This window comes from Venturia canescens, chromosome 11, assembly GCF_019457755.1.
Source record: "Venturia canescens isolate UGA chromosome 11, ASM1945775v1, whole genome shotgun sequence".
In the NCBI taxonomy this organism is placed as follows: domain Eukaryota; kingdom Metazoa; phylum Arthropoda; class Insecta; order Hymenoptera; family Ichneumonidae; genus Venturia; species Venturia canescens.
The window spans coordinates 13662993-13685262 of record NC_057431.1 but is presented as its reverse complement, the minus strand read 5'-3'; the positions used below and the strand labels follow the sequence as shown (position 1 = coordinate 13685262).

The following is a 22270-nucleotide window of genomic DNA, read 5'->3' as shown; positions in this document are numbered from 1 at the left end:
TGAGGGGGCCGTATGACGTCCTGGACGATCGGTGGTGCGGCAATTGTGGGAGATCGCTATCATTATTCGTCGCTGAAACGATGTGCCGGATATGTATGCAGTGACGGTGAGTTTCATCTTGCACAATTCTTTTTCTCATTTTATAATTAATGAATTAAGAATTTTTTTGTTTTTTTTTTGTTACAGGAAGGCTCCGATTTTTTTTTACTGAATAATAATGATAATCATAATAATAATCATAATAATAGTTATAATTATAATATATAGTTTTAATACTTACCGGGTCGTTATCGCGTCTCTTAATAATAATAATAATTTAAGAAGTAATAATAAGTAAATGTATCTAGTTATAAGAATAAATACTGTATATATCATCGAAAAAATTTTTATCTTCGGATCCCCTCTCCATAATTTCTTTTCATCTCACTCCCTCTCTCACACCCGCCACTTAACCATCACGCCCCCCCCCCCCCCCCCTCTCCCCGCATTGCCGCCAACCTTTCTGACCATCCCCTCCAAACAACCGCACAACGGTTCCCCCTCCACATCCTACCCCGTAGCAGACCCCGCGCCGCAGTCCCCGCGCTCCCCCGTCCCCGCACCCCCCCTGAGATCCCATGGGTTAGGTCTCTCCTAGCTACTCTACTGCGAAGCAAAACTCTGTTGAGATTGATACCATTGAGGTCCAGCATAATATCCTGCAAAATGATGTTGGGATTGGTTGTAAAAATGCGGATGATTGTAAGCCGGAATATTTGGTCCATTCATTTGCTGGTTATTCTGGTAGTACGAATCGAAATGAGTAGCAAATTGGTTCTGAGTATGTGAACTCAAGGTTGGGTTGTTTGTCGGTACAACCGTTGACTGTTGCTGAGGGTATGAATACGAGTTGACGGTTGTAGTATTCAATTTATTCTGGAATGTTAAATAAAGAAAATCACATGCTAATTTTACCCCCACCACCGTGATGGTGTTCTTGAATTAGCATGTGAGAGATCTGGTGACGAAGATAAAGATCGGGCTAAGCGATTGTAACGGTTTAAAGTTGCCAAACTTCTGTCGAAATTTGGCACATCATCATCATCGTTTTTGCCATCATCGTCTCTGCCATCATCGTTTTTATCATCATCGTCTTTATCATCGTCGTCTTTATCATCGTCATCTTTATCATCATCGTCTTTATCATCATCGTCTTTATCATCGTCGTCTTTATCATCGTCATCTTTATCATCATCGTCTTTATCATCATCGTCTTTATAATCATCGTCCTCTTTGTTATCGTTAACGATGATACAAATTTTGGTGGAACTCGTCTTTCTGTTGGTGCAAGCTTTATTAATAGCTCCATTGAAAGCTTTCAACGAAATTTGCGGTTCTGCTTTATCATTAATCAAATCTGAAAGGACAATTTGCATTAATACTTTTATTATTAAAAGATCTGAAATAATTTGTAGTTGAATTTATCAATCAATCAATTAATTACTGAATAAGGCTCGCCGAATTTTTGAATGCACAGCTATATTTCCTCGATAGCCTTTTAAAGACATGAATTTCAATTTGTCTCCAAACATTTGGACCAAAATATTAGTAAGACGTTTCTTCCAGTCATTTTCTTGAGAATTAAGAAGATCAATACTTGTCATAATGGACTTGGGAAGATAACAACCAGTATTTGGAAATATTTCCACCTGTATCAGATAAAGTAGAATCAATGAATGATGATCAATATATATTTAATTCAGTTCAATAGTTTTAATAATTTGAAAAATATCATGAGTGGATATTTAATAATTTTTTTTTACCTTATTTGGAAAATTTGTCAGAATATCTTGAGTCAGCTGTAAAATTAATAAATTAAGAACATGAATAATTAAAAAAAAAAAAAAAAAAAAAAAAAAAAAAATCCTACTTTTGTCATTTTTGTAAGAAGATCTTGACGCCCAGGATCCAAAGAATATTCCATCGATGCTACAAGAAACTTGTGAAAAGCTAAAATCTCTGGTGTAACTGTTCAAAATATGAGAAACTATTACTTCAATAAAAATTTAGTAAAAACGAAATTAAAAAAAATTCTCATGATAAATTGTTTTGTTAAAATTAAATTAATTATATATTATTATGAAATAAAACAAATGAATAAATAAATATATACAAACCACCAGGTATAAAGCAAACATTTTTCGGTGATATATTGTCATTTACTTCTTCTTCTTGATTCCTTACTATTTCTTCATCAACTTCTGCTCCGATTTCTACTACGTCCGAGCTTAAAGAAGCATCAGCAGTTTCAGTTTTCTGGATCTGTGCGTCAGTTTTGACGGATGACCTTGATGAAATGTCGGATGAAACCATTTTTGGACGCCCTCTCTTACTGGTCTTGTTACTGACATCCTTTGATGAAGTACTGTCTTTTACAGATTTTGATGATCTATTTCTTTTTGATTTGGGTTCATCTGCCAAAAACGATTTACTCTTCAATATATCATCTTCACGTTTCTTATCAACTAAATTCTTTCGCTTCTCAGACTCCTTCTTCTCTTCCTTAAGTGAAACCCTTGATGCCAAAACTTTTTTGGAAAATGCCTTCTGTGAACGATCGATTACTAGTCCCGTTTCCTGATCTACTTCCAATTGATTGAGCTCCGTCACATCATCTATAGTATTTAATCGAAGTTTTTGATTGATTACGAAAGATAATAGGTTATTGTAGAGGGCAAAGTTAAGGATAAATGATTTTTTGTCCATCAAATGAAAAAAATTTAGATTAATTATTGTATAATCAACTTGAAATCATAATTCAGAATAAATTACAATAAAACTTACTACTCATTCGTACAATCCAAGCATTATAGAATTTAGATTTTTTATTCTTGTCTTGACTTTTCAACCGCACCGTAGCCCCATCGTATCTGGATGCGGCTGGGATTGTAGTAGACTCCAAAGTTTGAATAGTTTTTGATTCTACCCAATAAACTAATGTATATTTTAATGACATATTAGATTAAATTATTAAATTTATTTCACAGTCAATGTAAAGAAAAAAGTATATTTGACAGCGTGTTGGTTGCGTTTGGTTGCGTTGATTGAATGAACAAAAGATCGCTCGACGAGACGTGGTAGATATAGATATATACTTACGTGAGTTATCACATTGTTTTTTTTTAACACATAGACTTGCACACACTTACATATTACTAAATCATCTGACTTATCCTCATCTCCAGTTTGATTTTGTGAATATTACTTTATTCAGTTAAAATGAGAAAACGATTTAATGATTTAAGTAGAAGTGCTAAAAGTAAATTTATCAAACGTATAAAAGTATTAGCTGAAGAAAATTCATCGTGTACAAATAATGGTGGCGACAAAATAGCAGGAGAAAATATAAATAAAAGAAACAGGTAAGTCTGTTATAAATGGGGAATATCGTAGAATCTCTCTTAATTTGACGTACCCGTACAGGATGTTTTTTATATTTGACTCGTCCTGGTCCGTAAGCGCGGTGCAAATGAGTCAAAGACAGAGAAAAGTAAAATCCAGGGAGGTTAAACATAGAGAGAGATTTCACTGTAACTCATATTTTATTAAAATTAAATATTTCGACTGTTGTAATTATTTCCGTTGATTTATTTCAATATAAAGAAAAAATTTTTGTAGGTTTTCAGATTCGGCGATTCCGTCTACTTCAAGAGATAATGATGATTTTGAAATAATTCTTCCTTTAAATGATGATGAGGAGAGTCAAGAAGAAGAAATAATGACACAGACAGGTGAAGAAACCCGAAGACAAGTAGATGAAGTAAGGCAGAATATAGAAGATATAATTATTCACGAAGATGAAGATGAAAAAATAAATGAAATGGACGGCGAAGAAAACGGAGAAGAAATTGAAGAAAGTTCAAATGACGAAGATGAAGAAACAGAGATAGAAAATGAAGACGAGTTGGAAGAATTGGTAGAACAGGAAGAAGAAGACGAAGAAAATGACGGGTATGAAACCATGTATGATGACGAAGACTCGAACGGAAGCGAAGACGAAGAAATAATAAATCATGAAATCAGAATTAATTATCATAATAACAACAACAACAATAATAATAACAGGAATTATAATATGAGAGAAAATTTAGAACACGATGACGAGTACGATGATGAATTTTATGAGCGCCCTGTTTATGAAAATTCACCGTTGACAATTGCGGAGAGTATGATGATCATGAAGAGCTTAGTCCTTAAACATAACCTCTCTGACTCTTGTGTTGAAGATTTTTTCGAAGCAATAAGTAAGCATTGTCGTCAACAAAATTTACAAAAATTAAATTTATATTATTATTTAAAATATTTCAAGCATGGTGAATCTACGAAAAAGAATTTTTTTTGTTCTTCATGTGACTCTTCTTTGGAAAAGGAAAAAGATAATTGCCCTGTTTGTAACAAAGAAGTGAAAGCCCGATATTTTTGCACTTTATCTATTATAGAACAGACTCGGCTAATTTTAGATAGAACAGAAAATTATAATTTGATTACCCAAAATCCTAATAAGAACAATCGTGAAAATGATGACAATAATGTTTTAAAAGACATCTCTGATGGCCTCGTATACCGCGAACACGAGGAATATTTTTCAAATCTGGGCTCTTTATCATACACGTGGAATACTGATGGTGTTCCGGTATTCAAAAGCTCCAAAATATCAGTATGGCCGTTCTATTTACGGATAAATGAACTGCCTTATGATAAGAGGATTCGAAGAGCGAACACTATTCTTGCTGGATTATGGTTTGGGGACGATAAACCAATACCTCATCTGTTTTTGGAAGTTTTTGAGCCGGAATTAAGAACGTTATTTAATGGAATTAACCTGTATTTGAAACATATTAATCAACAAATTTTTATCAGAGCTATGTTGTTATGCGGTACATGTGATTTACCTGCAAAGTGTGCTTTTTTAAATTTTCAACAATACAATGGGACTTATGGCTGTCCAGTCTGTAAAATTAAAACTGAAAAAACAAAGCTACCAAATCAAAAATCTATACGCGTCTATCGTTACAATTCAGTAATAAATTATCGTACTCTGGATGAAACGAGAAAATTTGCAAAACAAGCACGAAGAAATAAAAGCAACCCCAGACTTCCAAAACGTTTACACGTAATTCGAGGAGTTAAAGGTCCCAGTGTTCTTGATAAACTAATGCCCAATTATGTCACTGGCACAGGCATCGATTCTATGCATGCTTCGGACAAAGGAGTTACAAAAAAACTTATTTACTTGTGGTCGGACCCTTCTTTTGCCAATTGTTCCTTTTCTCTTCGACCAGTTTTAGATGTCATCGATAAAAAAATTTTGAAAACACGAGCGTCGAACTTTACTCATCGTCAACCTCGAGAGTTATCAAAGTATCAATCATGGAAAGCCTCCGAATTAAAGGCTTGGTGTCACTATTATTCGCCTGTTATTCTGTCTTCAATCATGAAGACAGAATATTACAATCATTATTTATTATTTGTTTCCGTAATATCCCTGTTAAACAAAGATGTCGTTTTATACGAAGACATTGAAGTGGCAGCTGGATTACTTGATAAATTTGTCGATCACTTTGAAATTTTATATGGAGTAAGATTCGGTAGCATCAACATTCACCAACTTGTCCATTTATCAAATGATGTGAAAAATTTTGGGCCATCGTGGGGGAATAGTTGTTTTTCTTTTGAAGATTTAAATGGTAAAATCGTTGCTTGCGTGAATGGAGCTACAAATATTGAAACACAAATTATGAATGGGCATTGGCAATATTTAAGATTTCATACAAAAGCCCAAAATTTACCGGAAGAATCGCTTCGAAATTTCATTCTACGTCAGAAAAAACAATTTAAAGTCTGTGAACCATTCAATTACGGTCAAAGTATTGGAGTTTATAAAATTTATGACCCAGTAAATGATCCAGCGGTGTTAGATATTTTAAATAATTTCAACGGCGTGAACAACAATGTAACTGTCAGAAAATACTTGCGTTTGCTCAAGGATGGTTTATTGTACACTGCAACATCATACACTCGCTCATTGAGGACAAATTCATCATTTGTTCAATATAAATCAGAAGAAACGTTTCGTTTTGGAACGATTTTGTATTTTGTTAAAATTTCTAGTTGCGATTGTTCTGGCAATAAATGTTTATGTGATGGATTACATTTCGCCATTGCAAACTTTATTGAAATCAGAAATAATATTAAATTTACGTTTGAGGGAGACGAATTTGAGCTTCCATACTTGTATGAGTGTAAAGTAACAGATAACATCGGCTCAATTCCTGTTGAAAATTTGATAAGCGTGTGTTATTGTGTCTACGACGATGATAACCTATTTTTAGGATGCCGAATCAACAGTCGTGAACGTGAATAAATGTTATTAAATATTAAATTTCATTTACCTGTAATCTTACAAATATATTTTTTTATTTATACTGGATATATACTAAGATTGATGTTTACACGAATGCAATGTATATAATAGATCCACCTTCACATGTTAAAATGTTCTATTAGTTCTGGAAGTTATTTAAATAAAGCATGATAATTATGTATCAAACTTCTTGTTTTTAAAAAATTATTTGCCTCCCACACAGTACTTACATCAATAAAGCAGCAACGAAGCTATACTTATTAGCAAAAATTCTTCGCTACAATTTTGTCAGAGCAAAACAAGACTTAAACTTGAACTTATAATTTTTTAACTAGCAAATACTGTTTAACGAAATATTCTAAGTATGAGTTTTAGTCTTGTTTTGCCCTTACAAAATTGTAACGAAGAATTTTTTCTAAGTTCCATAATTAATCTTGTTTTGATCTTCCATAATATAAATATTACACGAGATAGTAGACGAAAAATAGATTAAAATTGACGGAAATGTTTAAAAACAGTTTAAATAATTCAAAAACCGATTTAAAATATTTATATAATGAATTAAAAATATTATAACATTTTATTGAAGTTTAAAAACCGATGATCAAGTTCAAATACAGATTATTTAGATTAAAAAACATACAAATTTTTCGACCCGGGTTACTTCGTTACATCGTCCCTTTTTACTTTGAGACACAGCTTTTGATGTGTTGGTAATTTGAAAGTTTTATCGTTGTGAATCGCCCTATTTTTTATGAAATACGTACAACTATAGGAAAGACGTGTACCATATTTCAGATTTTTCGACTAACTATTTAGGAAAAAAAAACAGCAGCCAAGTAGGTCTGAATTCCCATTGAAATTGAATGGGAAAATTCGTTGTGTCGGCGGGAGTACTTTGCATTAACCTACAGGCTCCAAGTTTTACATGCTTTTTGTATTGTTTATTTGGAAACCTTTTTCGCCCGGTCCGGTTGAAATTTCAAAATCACCCCAAATAAGGACCACCCTAAGGTATATATTGTGACGATTTTTTATTTTGGACGAAAAATAATAAGCAAATAAAAGAGCTGACATGGACGCTCTCCTGTTCGTTTCGCTCGATGCTTCAGCCACGCAACAATTCCACAAAGATTTCCGTAGGGCTTTGTTTAAAGAAAAGCATTATTGAATTTATTTGTTAATTTTATTATTTCATGTAATTTGGGAGAGTCGAATTCAGAACATTTGAACCGTCGGCGTACTTCAAGCAGGGCTCGTACGCAAAATACAATCACGTCACACCAACACACACACGCGCGCACACACACACACACACACACACACACACACACACACACACACACACACACACACACACACACACACACACACACACACACACACACACACACACACACACACACACACACACACACACACACACACACACACACACACACACACACACAATTACAAGTGACACGCACCACATTCCCGAAAGTTCGAGAAGATCGGAGATTTGAAATTTGTAAGGAGTCATCAACACCGCTACATCGAAAACTCAGGGGAGTCCCGTCTAGAGGGGCGTCAGACCTTTTGACAGTTCCAGGGTCTTCGACAGAAATTAAAGATATGACGTCGGAATATTCCTCCTTCCCCTTATTAATCGCTATAGTAAACATCGAATCTGGGCTAGGGGTTATAGAAATGGTAAAAAGGTCGAATGATTAATCCCGCGAAAATTCGGGGCCCTGTCTAACGCCCATGGTAAAGATTTCGTGCGACGTACCTGTCGTGTAACGTATGAAAATTTAGAGCGAAGAGGGAAAGGAGGGATGATAACGCGCTGCGTAACGAGGATCGATATCCTCAGATTTTCGGGGAGTATCGAGCGGACCAGACGTGCGATCTTGGGGAATCAGTCACACACGCCGTAAGTCCAACCTTTCGTTGTTCGTTTCGGTCGGTGGACTGTTATTCGAATCGAATTTTCCCGTGGGATAATTGGTATTATTTCATCACATTTTATTTTATGATTTTGCCCGGTCTAGTAATTTGAAGTCTCGAGAAAACGTGTCACGGCGGCGGTTCTACCCCGTATAAAGTCGGCTTTCATTTTCCCTGTAACCCGCGTTCTGATAACTCGGGATAGAAAAGTAAAGTTGGATAAATTCTTAGTTGCGTGGCCGTACTCGGAAATCTCAAAATTTAGTGTAATAATAGTTCGAGAAAAGTCGTGGGAAAGAGTCGGGAAGAGGCGTAGAAGTGTGAGTGAGAATGAATGAGTGGATCGGGATTGCGAACGCGTGTGACGGGTAATAGCTCGGCTGAGTAACCGAATATCGGGGGCTCAGTAATTTCATTCGTCCCGTAATTATTTGTCATTGAATTTTCCGTCTTAAATAATTGTCTGACCACGAGTAGATCCGTGACAGAAAAGAACGAGCTTGGCATAATTTATAGTGAGTGTAGGATCCCGATCGATTGTGTGTGAAGATTGTAGTGTGAATTCGCGACTTTTTCTCCCGTCTTTATTTTGCGGTCCTCCCGGTAAATTCTCATCGAGATTTGATTATTGTAATTTTGAAAAGTGATTGTTAAATAATAATTAAGATATCATCCATTTATCAATTTTTGGTTTTGCCAGTTATTCTCCAGCTCACCCCGCCCATTCCGCTGCAAGCCAAGCCGGCAAATCATCATTTCCCTCCGATCATACTGTCACTTCGGTGGCTGGCGCCCACGAGGATAAGAACTTTTCTCGAAAACATAAAATAGTATGAGCGGAAGAATTTGAATTTTGTGACACTTGAAAAATCGGTCACAATATATATCTCCCATTAGTATCCTCTCGTTACATCGACTATTTAGCCGTCTAAAGCCTGAGAGAGAGAGAGAGAGGTATAATACCAATCATTACGTGTCGCAAAATCCATAAGTACCCAGACCCTTCACTCAGTCCAAACTCCTGACCTATATAGGCTGCGATCTAGATGATGACCAACAAAAATTTAACTCTTTGCCATTGCCATTCAAACATATTTTGTACATTTTTCAAGAAAAATATTCAATATGTATGAATTTATAGACACCGAGGACGGTGCCTAATCTAAGTAGGGCGGTGTCACAACCTACGTAAAATTATTATTATTTTGTTTATCCTGTTTGCAACTTAACTAAAACGAATTCGAACTACGTGCGCTGTGACAATTTTTTATTTTTGTGATTGTCACAAATAAGCTGGATCAAGAGTGAGACATAAGACATGAGGAATATATGCCCGTCTCGCTCGCTTTTCACTTCGGCCACGCAACAAACACACAAATCTCTTGTAGGATAAAAATAATACAGAAAATAGAAAACAAAGAATTAAGTCACGCGATTTATTTTTATTATTTTTCATGCGAGCCGTCCCAAAAACCTGGAAAAATTCTAGAATTCGAAGGGAAAGCCAATCATCGTTGCATCAGTGTATTTCGAGTGGAACTCATACACTTGGCCGTTTCCCGGGTAAAAGATATCATGAGAATACAATTACAGGGAGGCAAACCAACACTCACAACGTCGGCGTACTTTGAGCAGGGCTCGTACGCAAAATACAACACGTCACACCAACACACACAAGTACAGATCACTCGCCACGGAATGTTCCCGAAAGTTCGAGAAGATCGAGAATTTGGAATTTGTAAGGAGTCATCAACACCGCTACATCGAAAACTCAAGGGAGTCCCGTCTGGAGGGGCATCAGATCCTGTAGCGTCTGAGGAAGTTTCGTTCGTAATTTAAAATGTGAATCGGAACAATTTCTCTTTCCGTCGTCGCTTATCGTAATCTTCGTTATTCTCGGGCTAGGGGTTATTGTGAACATCGAAAAATGAATAATTATTCCCGCAAAAATTCGGGGCCCCGTTCAACGCCCATTAGAGAGAAATTGATGCGACAAACCTGTCACTGGAAAGTCGGAAATTTGAGGAGAGGACCGGTAACGTACCGCGTAACGAGCATCGATCTCGTTAGATTTTCGTGAAGTATCGAGTGAGCCAGACGTGGAGATCCCGAGAGCGAGTATGACTGTAAGTCACCTCTTTCTTTCATTGATCAATAATTAGTGGACTGTCGAAGAATTTATCCAGACGTTTTAGTCTTGTGACGAATTGAATAATCATCGCGTTGGAAATTCAATTAATCCCGTCTAAAGAGCCGAAACTCCTCGAGAAATACGGTCACGGCGACGGTTTCGCCTCGCGACTTTTGTCCAAATTAGAGTCTTGTATCTTTGTTCTTTCGTGCCCGCATTCCCAATTAGTGAAGTGGGATTTTCGAAATTAAAAATTATAGTAAAGTAAATGTGTAACTTGCGTGGCCGTGCGCGAAAAATCTCCGTGTTGTAGGAATCGTAAGGGATTCGTGGGGAAAAGGTCGGGAAGATTTGTGTGAATTCGAGTGAGATAGAGTGAGTGGATCGGGATTGCGTTTACGCATGCGACGGGAAAACCGCTCGGCCGAGTAACCGATTAGCGGGGACTCGGTAGTTTCTTTTAGTCCCGTAAATATTATATCATCCATAAAAAAAACTTAGAAACCGATGCCTCTTTCTTCTTATTTGATTCGAACAGCTAAATCAATTGAAAAAAAATTCATCTTATTTACGTGCAGCATTAAAATTTATTATATCGATTCGAGGCCAAGTATTTTCTAATGAATTGAAAAAAGTTACCACTTGAATTACGTGCAGTACTAAAATTTGTGATATCAATCGGTGGACAAGTATTTTATTAGTAACTTCAAAGTTGAACATTATGGAATTGTTCTAAGAAGCTTTTAAATCCAAAAATATCATATGCAAGCTAATCATTTCTTGCTCTATGGTGGCAGAGACTTATAAGAAAATCGATTCTTTTCAGACTTTCAGGAGCTTCTGATATTCACAATATTCGACGTCGATTGGATCGTTACAAATTATGTTTAAATATGAGTTAAAAGTACTTGTCCGGCCCATCACTTTCCATTAAAATTGTTTATTCAAATAAAAATCAGGGGTTTTCTAGAACTGATGGAGCACAAATATTCATGCAGAGGGTGAGAAAGTTCTTTTTTCTCACATAACTCCCATTGAAAATGTTTAAAGAACCAGAACCAGGATTGCAACAAAATTATGTCATAAATAAACGTAAAATCAAAGAATTTGTACAAGGAGAAATTTCCCAATACTAATATATGTCCTATATAACAAATACTCGCGAACCGATTGCGATGAGGGTAAACTAACCCACATGGTTTTCACAAAACTTACATAACATTTTTTTTTATAGTCATATAAGAATTTTGAATACAGCTCGCACTGTTTCTCCGAAATTTTATCATTTAGATCGCTGTTGCTATTAATTTAATCATGCCATCAAAAACTGACAGATGGTTGAACAATATATCACGCCAAAGTCACTATATATCTGGTTTTCGTAATACACTGCATGTATGACACCACATACCACTACTTTGAATAAAATAAATACATATTGAACACTCGATTAGATGAAAAATATTTTTTTTTCACGCCGCACTTCGTAATGTCGGAAATCCGACTATTATAACATCAAAAGCTGACAGCTGACTGATGGGATTGTATATATAGGTATATATTCATAAACTTTATTCCGCTCGAACGGTAAAGCGAGTATCCTGACCAATCACAACTCATTATTTCTGTAGCCGGGATCCCGGGACTCGAGCTTCCATAGAAATCGGTTATAGCTGGCATCAAGAGGCCTTTGATGGTGTTCTGTACAGACACGGCAAATCCTTAAATGAGTTAGTAACTTTTGCATAATCTTGAGCCTGTGCAAAGTTTTTTCTCAGCATTCACGCTACTGATCGTGTTGATTTCGTGCTCATTCGAAAGGGATTTTGAAAATTAGTCTCCAAACCAATTTTTGATTTATAAAAAATCTCCTGAGCTCTGCAATTTCAGAAAATGACATGCCAGTTTTACCCCCACCACCGCGAATCGTTTTATTCAGAAAAAGTATACTCGGCGAGCCTCGGGCCAGCAGACGACAGGGCTGTCAATGTACTTGTCCCGAGACTCTACCGAGTCTCTTGAACACCGTAATTGTCCATCAAATAATTCCCTGACCACGAGTAGATACGTAACAGAACGAAACGAGCTCGATATCGAATTATAGAGTGTGTAGGATCCTGATCAGAAGTGTGAGTGTGATTCGCGACGTTATCCCCCGAATTGCGTGATAGTCCCGTTAAGGATTTCCTCACCAGCGATATTAAATTATAAAGTGGATGGACGAAATGAAATTGTGTGATAAATTAAATAATAACTTCAAATTGTAAGTGTAGTTGCCGAGTTATTCTTCCTTTCGCCTACACCCTTCCCGCTGCAAGTCAAGCCGGATAACAATTTCTCTTTCTCTTTTTCGTCGAGTCGCACAGCGACTGGCGCCCATAAATAAAAATCGTCGAAAGAGAGAATAGGGAATTTTGTGACAAGTCGGGAAACTTTCGGTTACAGCGCATATCACCTAATCAAGACACCGAATATAACGCATAGACACGCCATTACCAAAGACACGTGCCTGATGTATATATGCAAGTGTTCTGGGTTTTACGAAACTCCCATCCGAGTACTACTGCCCTAAATTTCGGGGATTCATCGATTGATTACATAGATATTTTTTCGTTATAAGGACCAAAAAATAGAACTCTGAACACTTGTGCCCAAGGTAACAATAACAAACCCCACCTATTTGACCCAAATCTAGCCCTATAAAAAGGCCAACTTAAACTAATGGCGAGCATTGAATCCCCTCCAACCACTTTCCCCCAAAAAATTAGAAAATTTACAACTGAATTTTTCCAGCAAAAAAACTTTTACTGCGGAGAAAAATCTAAGAACCCGCAATGACCTGCCAGTGAGGAACGAAAAGGAGCGGAAGTTTTTTCGACCATTTCAAACTACCCATGAAATTCATAATCGAATTTATGACATACGAAGTATGTGGAACATCCACCATGGTGTAGTAATTAACTGAGATTTGCTGGCACTGAAAAAAAAATGTATTTCCAAAACTTTTTACGAAAATGCCCACCCGCGCAATTTTTTCTCAAACCAGATTTATCTTAACCACCTAATGAATTTTAGGGGGATGGAGTATTAAAAAAATATATCATGAAATGATTTGAAATAGTAGAAGGAAAATTCTAATAAAAACAGTGGGGAGGGGAATATTTAAAAGAGTTTGGAATAAAAAAATTGGATCATTTCTGAAGTCTAGGTTAAGATGGAGAGGTGTGCAAGTATGTATGCTATCCACCCGGCAAAAAAAGCATGGACATTAACGGAAAATGAACTTGAATCATTGCCGAAGGCTTTGCTTTTAAAGTATTATAGTCATGCCATTCCTACGCTATGGGATCGTTTACCCAAGTATTTGCAGTGTGATGCTGATGTACAATCATATCAATATTGCTACGATCATTTCAATCAACCCTGGGTGCGAACTCATATTGATTCAGTTAGACCCAGACGTAGAAATTGTGAAAAGTGCTTGATTATGGAACTATTTATAAACATCTATGTGACTTTACGGATAAAAAATCCCTGTGAAATGACATCAGAGGAGCTCCAAATTATATCTTCAACCATTTTCAAAGAAGACTTTGGTGAATATACAGATATTTTGTGGGATAGTTTACCCGATTATTACAAATCCGATAGTGATATTGCACTATTACGTCGTTGCTCTGAACATTGGAATGTATCATCGATGGACGACCATATTGACGGTCCGGCTCCTCAACGTCGAAATTGTAGGAAATGCTGTGAACTTATTTGAACAAGTTTAGAATGCACGTGTTCATAAGGCGGAATCAAAGAGATGATCCGTCTGAGCCTGTACAGAAAAAGAAGCACCGGAGGAGACTGCATTGATCACAATATATGTAGATCACGTTTGAACTTGTTTAAAAATGTGTGGAAGGGGATGATCCAGTTTTGGGGATAGGGATAGATGGAAAAACTACAAATAGCAGAGTCCAGAAAAAAAAAAGCATCACTTCACATATTCGTAAAGTTGAGTCAAGACTTGCTCTTTGTAAAAATCTTTGTGAAAAAAGTTTTGGCGTCAAAGAGTCTGATGTATTCCGTAAAATTATTCCAGGTAGCGTATTTTAGATCCCACTTTGAATGGATTGCCAGGGGTGTCTGAAACGTTGTGTCGTTCAATCCCAGGATGTTGGTGAGAGTTAGTAAAACGTTATATAGCCTTTCGTTTGTCACGTCCCGCGTGTGATTTCAATATACGCGGTTCGTGACGACGGCCTCCTCCGACAACTGCGCGACTTGACAACGGAGCGTCCTTGAGTGCGACCTCTGTGCATTGCCTCGTGTCGCCGCTGGTCAGAAGCCCTCGGAATCCGCCCGATCAGCATCGCCTGATCGCGAGTTCGAGGGACCTATCCATGGGAACGACTAAAGTGCTGAGATGCTGAAAACCCCGTCACGACGATCGCTTTCGAGCTCTAGTCGCCGTGGCGAGGATTTTTGTACATCAGTTCCGTTTGATCTTCACTGACACTCGGCCGTCCACGTGGATAACAGTATTAAAGCTATGAGAGTTCTGGACCAGGGATCTCAGGGGGGTGCGGGGACGGGGGAGTGCGGTTGCGGGGCAGGGTCCGTTGCGGGAGGGGGAACCGTTGTGGTGTGTGGAGGGGATGGTCAGAGAGATGGAAGAGGGTTGTTCTGGGGAGGGGATTTTAGGAAAGATTTTTAATGACATGAAATCGATATAATTCTATTTATTCTTAAAACTAGTTACACTCTTTTAATAACGTAGATAAAAAAAAACGAAAAAAATATTTTAAACAAAATTAATATTGTCCTAGGTTAATATAAATTTTACATGTAAATTAGAAATTATAATTTTTTTTATTATTATAATAGCTGATGATCTGCAACAAAAAAAAACCCAAAAATTCTTAATTTTCAATTTCATCAGTCTATAAAATTTATATATAAGAATGACTCACCATCAAAATCCGGATCCATTGGACATATATCCATCGGACTCCTCATCACTTGGTTCCGGTGCCGCCATTAATCCCCACTGAACTCTCCAATTGATCTCGTCCGGTGCTAATACTTCTTGGAAGTCTTCCTCTTCTTCTCCCGCATCTTCATGACTCCATCTTTCTTCATCACTCACACTTGATCGACTGGAGGTTTTGTCTACTCCTCGTGCATGGATAAATTCGTGCGAAAAATTTCTGAATTTCGCCTCGTGTTGTTCGGCACTACAATAGACGAGGCCCGTCGTTTGAAACTCAAATGTACTTTTTTTCTCGGACTTGCGGGCTGCTCCCAGAGCTCGCATAAGTTCCGTATATTTTAAAGTTTCATTTGAGTTTTCAATTTGTAAATGGAGATTTCCCCATATCGCCTCCGAACATGGCCCTTGTTCTGTAATTTCCAAGGTCCATTTTTCGTTCCGGGCGAATTCGACAACAATTTTCGAATGTTTCGAGCTATATCGCCTCTTTTTAGGCTCTAACCCTTTAATTCCACATATAATAACTTGATATGGAGCTTCAAAGGTCCACCTTGGAGGCGTATATAGCGATTCCTGGCTCGTTGTATATTGTAATCCATAATCTCCCAAATACACGGTTACCTCAGTGCCATTTTTTTCGGTAATCGTTCCTCGAAAGAATGCGGGTGCGTCTCCGTCGTCTTCTTCCAAATATAGCACAGGTTTTTCCGGGTACAACTCTTCCTCCATGAGCATATGCACTTCAGGATGGTCTTTCTTGATTGCATTTATTGTAAACAATAATCGCTCAGTAAATTGATCTTCTCGAGGAATATACAGGCACAATTGTTCTGGGTTTATTACTCTCGCGATTTTCACATCTTTAAACGTTCCAATAAGATCACTAGTGTTATAGTTTTGGAAATACATTTTTTTTGTGGTTTTTTCGCGAGAAAATAAAATCAAGAGTAACGAGACCGGTAAGTCTTCGACGGTTTTTGAAGGACTACATTTTTCTTCTGGGAAAAATTGTCCTTAAGTCTTTGCAGAAAGAAAAAAAAAGAGGGCTTTCGCATACCCTTGATACTTCTTCAACTAATGGCAATCTCCTCCAACGACTTTAACCCAAAATTTGAGGATATATATATTTTTTACTACAGCGAAAATCTGTACCTGCAATGACCTGCGGAGATGTGACGAGGAACGGAAAGGAACGAAAATTTTTTTTGGCCGTTACAGATACCATATGAGATCATGCATGATCTTTTTAAGTCTTACGGCAAAAAACAGGACTGACTTTTTTCATGACGTAGTTTAGAAGGTTAGGGAAATATGAGCTGATTTATGACTTCCCAAACTCTAAGTTTTTTTTCTCCAGAACAGGAGCCCAGCCACATTTTTTTTCTTCACGCTATAATCGACAGGATCGGGAAAAATGCACGCACGTGCCCATGATTGACTTATAGTTTCCGTAAAAAGATATCTTCAAGATGTTCTCCCTCAAAAATGCTCGCCCACCCAACATTTTTCCCCGACTGAAGTTAATCTAGAGCAGTAATATGAATATGTAAAGGAGAGACGGTGATCGATTTTCACAACCACTACATTTTCAATTCTCACATACACCCCCCTCCACCAGAAAAAAGTTAACATTTGGGGAAAAAATTTTGGAGGGATGATGTAAATTTTGTCGAGATGATTTCAAAAATCGAGACATTGGGGATCGAGTTTTCTTCGAGTCCACATCGAAGTTTAGTTTCATATTCTCCTCATCATCATGGCAAACGTTAATGATGTTGATGATGTGGAAAAGTTTTTAAGTGTTCGTGCGGCTTCGTTACAGGTGGAAGAATATATTGCGTGGGAAGAACAGTGTGATGCGTTTATCGCATTGTTGAGTGGGGAAAATTCGTCAAAACGTGCCCGATTGAATATAGCAGCACATCGTTTATTAATTGCGCGAATTATACGTCTAGAAACTTTGAAATCAACAACCCGTTCCCAGTTTATTCACACGGGTGATGGGTTAAATGATCGAAACTTGTTGTGGTGTGAAGTCGACACAGCGTTTGGAAATCGTGTGCTAACCGGTGCTGTGATTAATAAAAATTACATCGATCCACGAAAATTTCTACAAGACTCATACGACTTGGTGGTATTACAAGTGGCATTACAATCTCCAAACATAACAGCATAAAAGTTAATACCGAATTTAATGGCGAGTTCACTGTGAACGGCAGGTATGCAAATAAAAGTATAATTACAAAGACGGTTGAACTGCTCGAAACATGGGATATAAGTGATTGGTATCAAAATCATGTTGTTGAGCCAACGCTAAAATCCCTCGACGAATTTCAAGAAAGTGATAGTGGTTGGACATTAAGTTCAATTTTGAATTTAACTTTGAACATTAATAAGTATAATGCTATGCGCGCGGGTTGCCATATAACTCTATCAAAACACATTAGATCGAAAAAAGTAGTGATCAATGTGAAATCCAATGATAACGCGTGTTTCGGCTGGGCGATCGTTGCGGCCCTCCATCCCGCCGCCAATCATAGTGATCGCCCATCGTCGTATCCACATTATTCTACAATCTTGAATCTTGAGGGTATCAACTTCCCCATGACTCTGGATCAAATAAAAAAATTTCAGAACCTCAACAGCATCTCAATAAATATATATAGTGCACCGAATGATGTTGTTCAACCTATTCGCTTGAGCAAACAGAAAAAAGAGAGACACATCAATTTTCTGTACATAGAAGATGCGATGGAAATAAATGTGGGACACTTCGCGTGGATTAAAAATCTATCCCATCTAGTGAGCAAGCAACTGAATACTCGCAATGGTCGAAAATACATCTGTGATCGGTAAGTGGTATCAGCATATCACAATATATATATATATATATATATATATATATATGAAATGAATATAAGATATGTTAAAATGTTTGTTTTTCTTCATAGATGCCTTCACTATTTTATATCTCATGAGAAGCTCCAAACACATGAAGTGGATTGTGGTCAAATGAATGATTGCGCAATTCTACTGCCGAGCGAACGTGACAAATGGTTAGAATTCAAGAATGTGAATCGGAAGGAGCTTCTACCGTTTATCGTGTATGCTGACCTTGAATGCATTTTGAAAAAAACCACGGCTGAAGATATGGATCGCAATAAATATCAGCATCACCATGTCTTCAGCGTGGGATACTATGTTAATTGCGCATATGAAAAATCATTGTCGGGATACTATGCATATCGGCGCCAGGACTGCGTTCAATGGTTCGTACGTCAACTAGAACAATTGGCGAAACAGGTAGCAACCATTTTATACACCGTCATTCCGATGAAAGAATTGACTCCGCAAGAGTGGAGAAAATTTCGAGAAAATAAGGAATGTCATATCTGCGAGAAACCATTCGTAGAGGGTGATATCCGAGTACGCGATCATTGTCATTTAACAGGCAAATTCAGAGGTCCAGCCCACCAGGACTGCAATTTGAACTATCAGGAGTCTTTTTTCATTCCCATAATTTTCCATAATTTGTCGGGCTATGATGCTTATTTTATTATAAAAGAAGTAGCTACGGCGTTCGAGGGGAAAATCGATTTACTACCCATAACAAAAGAAAAGTATATTTCTTTTTCGAAAACCGTTATAACTTCGAAAGATTATAGAAGAAATATTAAGTTGCGTTTCAGATATATACATTTTTGCGTTGAGAATATTAGAAATCTCTTTGAGAAAATTCAATAGCGTTCCAATCACCACCGAGATATTTCATGTATAGTTGTCCAGAATGAGCCGTTTCCAGAAGTTTCTCGAATACCGCTGGATTCTGGTCGAATGCCTTGACAACTCGCAGTGGCAGGAATACGGTGAATTCATTCCTGATTTCGGCGACGTATCTTTTTCCGCATTTGATATTTGCTGTCCTCACGTCCGAGATGAGATATTCCTCGTTGACTTGGAGTTCTTTCAGCTTCTTGGCGGGGAGATACTCTGACTTTGCAATGATATTGTTGATGGCGGAGAACTCCATTATGGATATAGTTTTTGAGATTTTCTTTAAAGAGCAAGTCTTGACTCAACTTTACGAAGACGTGAAGTAATGCTTTTTTCTTCTGGACTCTGCTATTTGTAGTTTTTCCATCTATCCCTACCCCAAAACTGGATCATCCCCTTCCACACGCTTTCAAACAAGTTCAAACGTGATCTATATTAAAATCGTTGCAGTGTCCTTCGGTGGTCCTTTTTTTTCTGTACAGGCTCTTCGATTCCGCCGACGTTATGAACACGTGCATTCTAAACTTGTTCAAACACGTTCACAGCATTTCCTACAATTTCGACGTTGTGGAGCAGGACCGTCAATATGGTCGTCCATCGATGATACATTCCAATGTTCAGCGCAACGACGTAATAATGCAATCTCACTATCCGATTTGTAGTATTCGGGTAAACGATCCCACAGAATATCTGTATATTCACCAAAGTATTCCTTGAAGATGGTTGGAGATATAATTTGGAGCTCCTCCGATGTCATTTCACAGGGATTTTTTATCCGCAAAGTCCCATAGATGTTTACAAGTCGTTCCATAATCGAGCACTTTTCACAATTTCTACGTCTGGGTCTAACTGAATCAATATGAGTTCGCACCCAGGGTTGATTGAAATGATCGTAGCAATATTGATATGATTGTACATCAGCATCACACTGCAAATACTTCGGTAAACGATCCCATAACGTAGGAATGGAATTACTATAATGCTTTAAAAGCAAAGCCTTCGGCAATGACTCAAGTTCATTTTCCGTTAATGTCGATGGATGTTTCGCCGGGTGGACAGCATACATACTTGCACATCTCTCCATCTCGACCTCGACTTTAGAAATGATCTTATTTTTTCTTTCCAATGTCTTTTTGAAAATGTCCTCTCTTCACACGTCTATCGTTGGAATTTTCTTATGAGTCGTTTATATTCTATCCCTTAAATCTGTTCATATATGTGGTTAAGAGGAATCTAGATTGGGAAAAATGATGTGGGTGGTCATTTCTGTAAAAAGTTGCTGAAATACATTTTTTCTTCTTCAAGTGCTCGTAAATCTCTATCTGGTAGTTACTATGGGTAAGGTTTCACATCCTGCCTAAGTCGTAAATTTGATTATGAATTTCATGGGTAATTCGTAACGGTTAGAAAAAAACTTCCGCTCTTTTCCATCTCGTATTACGGTTCCGCAGGTCATTGTAGGTATGAATTTTCCCCGCAGTAAAAGAATATAGACTTTCTGTTGGAAAAGTTTAGTTGAGGATTTTACAAATTTTGGAGGAAAGTCGTTGGAGGGGGGATTCAATGCTTGCCATTAGTTGAAGTGTCAAGAGTATGCGAAATCCTACCACCCTCTTTTTTTTCTTCCTGCGAAGACTTGAAAAGGACATTTTTTCCACGAGAAAAATCATTCTATCTTCAACAAGTCGTCAACGATACATCAAAGTTTTTTGAAACAAAGTTTGCGAAACCTTATTAAGGAAAAAAACATAATGTCTCATATCGAAATTATCGACCTTACAATTGAGGATGTTGTTGAAAACAAGTGTGGTGGTAGTGGTGAAGTTGATTCCGATGTTGAAATCATTGACATTAAAAGTGTTAGAAGTGAACGTGAGGAATCTTCAAGTATCGAAAACTACGATACTGAGGATGATTTAAGTCTCTATGAAGAGTTCCAATCATATTGTAGTCGATCTGCGTCACTCAATTATGGTACTGACGTAGGCCACTCGGAATATAAAAATGATTCGCGTCTGACGATGAAAAAACATCTTGAATCGGTGGTGAATATAACACCAATGTCTCAAATTTGTCGGATTCAATCTTTTTACGCCGATGATCGGGAGTATTTCGTCTGCTCGGGCTGCTTCGTGCAAGACCCCGAGGTTTACGGGCAGGTAACTGCCCAATTCACACATCTGCGGGGACCGTATGACCAGCTAGATGATCGGTGGTGCAGTAATTGTGGGAAATCACTCTCACTGTTCGTAGCAGATGGAATGTGCGGAATATGTATGCACTAATGGTAAGTTATTTCTTTTATATGTATATAAATTTTGTCCAAAAATTGAAAATTAAGATTTGTTTTTTTTTTGTTGCAGGATACTACCCCACGATGCAAAAATAATAATAAGAAAAAAATTAAATTGTTAAAATATGTATAGACCTAGAGATAGTCAACATTGTTATTTTTGTTGAAACAGTTTTTTCATTTTTCTTTCTCAATCTTTATTATAATAAAAATGTAACTAGTTTTAAGAATAAATAGAATTATATCGATTTCATGTCATTAAAAATCTTTCCTAAAATCCTCTCCCCAGAACAACCCTCTTCCATCTCTCTGACCATCCCCTCCACACACCGCAACGGTTCCCCCTCCCGCAACGGACCCTGTCCCGCAACCGCACTCCCCCGTCCCCGCACCCCCCTGAGATCCCTGGTCCAGAACTCTCATTGCTTTAATACTGATAACTCCGTAGGTTAGCAACTCGCGGCGGTTTAGTAAATCCTGAAAGATCGGTGAAACTGCATAGAGACCGTAAGCCTAACCTCCGATAACAAACGCGAAGTGAGCAACACACTGCCCCTTGCCTTACGCACGTTCTTTTGCCGAGTCTTACAGACTTTTGCGTGCACCCTCTATTAAGTTATTTCTCAATTTGTTATTTTTTCTGAAATCAAGTTAATTCTGTGCGTGTGTGTGAACTGCGCGTTAAACGAAGGCGCGGTTATTGTGTGCGGACCGAAACGGGAGAATTGTTCCCGTTCGTGTGATGTAAACCCTTTT

At 37.5% G+C, this 22270-nt stretch overlaps 1 protein-coding gene across 1 annotated transcript; it reads right to left on the bottom strand.

Annotated features, from left to right (window-relative positions):
• Window positions 1–642: 642 nt before the first annotated feature.
• Window positions 643–15473, bottom strand: LOC122417767 (protein PFC0760c-like). Its single transcript, XM_043431563.1, has 4 exons — window positions 15428–15473; window positions 2157–2654; window positions 1050–1396; window positions 643–915 (listed from the first exon to the last, which is right to left on the bottom strand). The coding sequence occupies exons 1-4, from the start codon at window positions 15471–15473 to the stop codon at window positions 643–645; spliced, it is 1164 nt and encodes a 387-aa protein (XP_043287498.1).
• Between the last annotated feature and the right edge of the window lie 6797 nt (window positions 15474–22270).

Coding starts and splice junctions, on each gene's coding strand:
- LOC122417767 (XM_043431563.1), bottom strand. CDS start 15,473: ATGAGGAGTCCGATGGATATATGTCCAATGGATCCGGATTTTGATG. Junction 1,397..2,156: donor TGTTTGCTTTATACCTGGTG/GTTTGTATATAT, acceptor TTGTCCTTTCAG/ATTTGATTAATGATAAAGCA. Junction 916..1,049: donor CAAATTTCGACAGAAGTTTG/GCAACTTTAAAC, acceptor TTAACATTCCAG/AATAAATTGAATACTACAAC.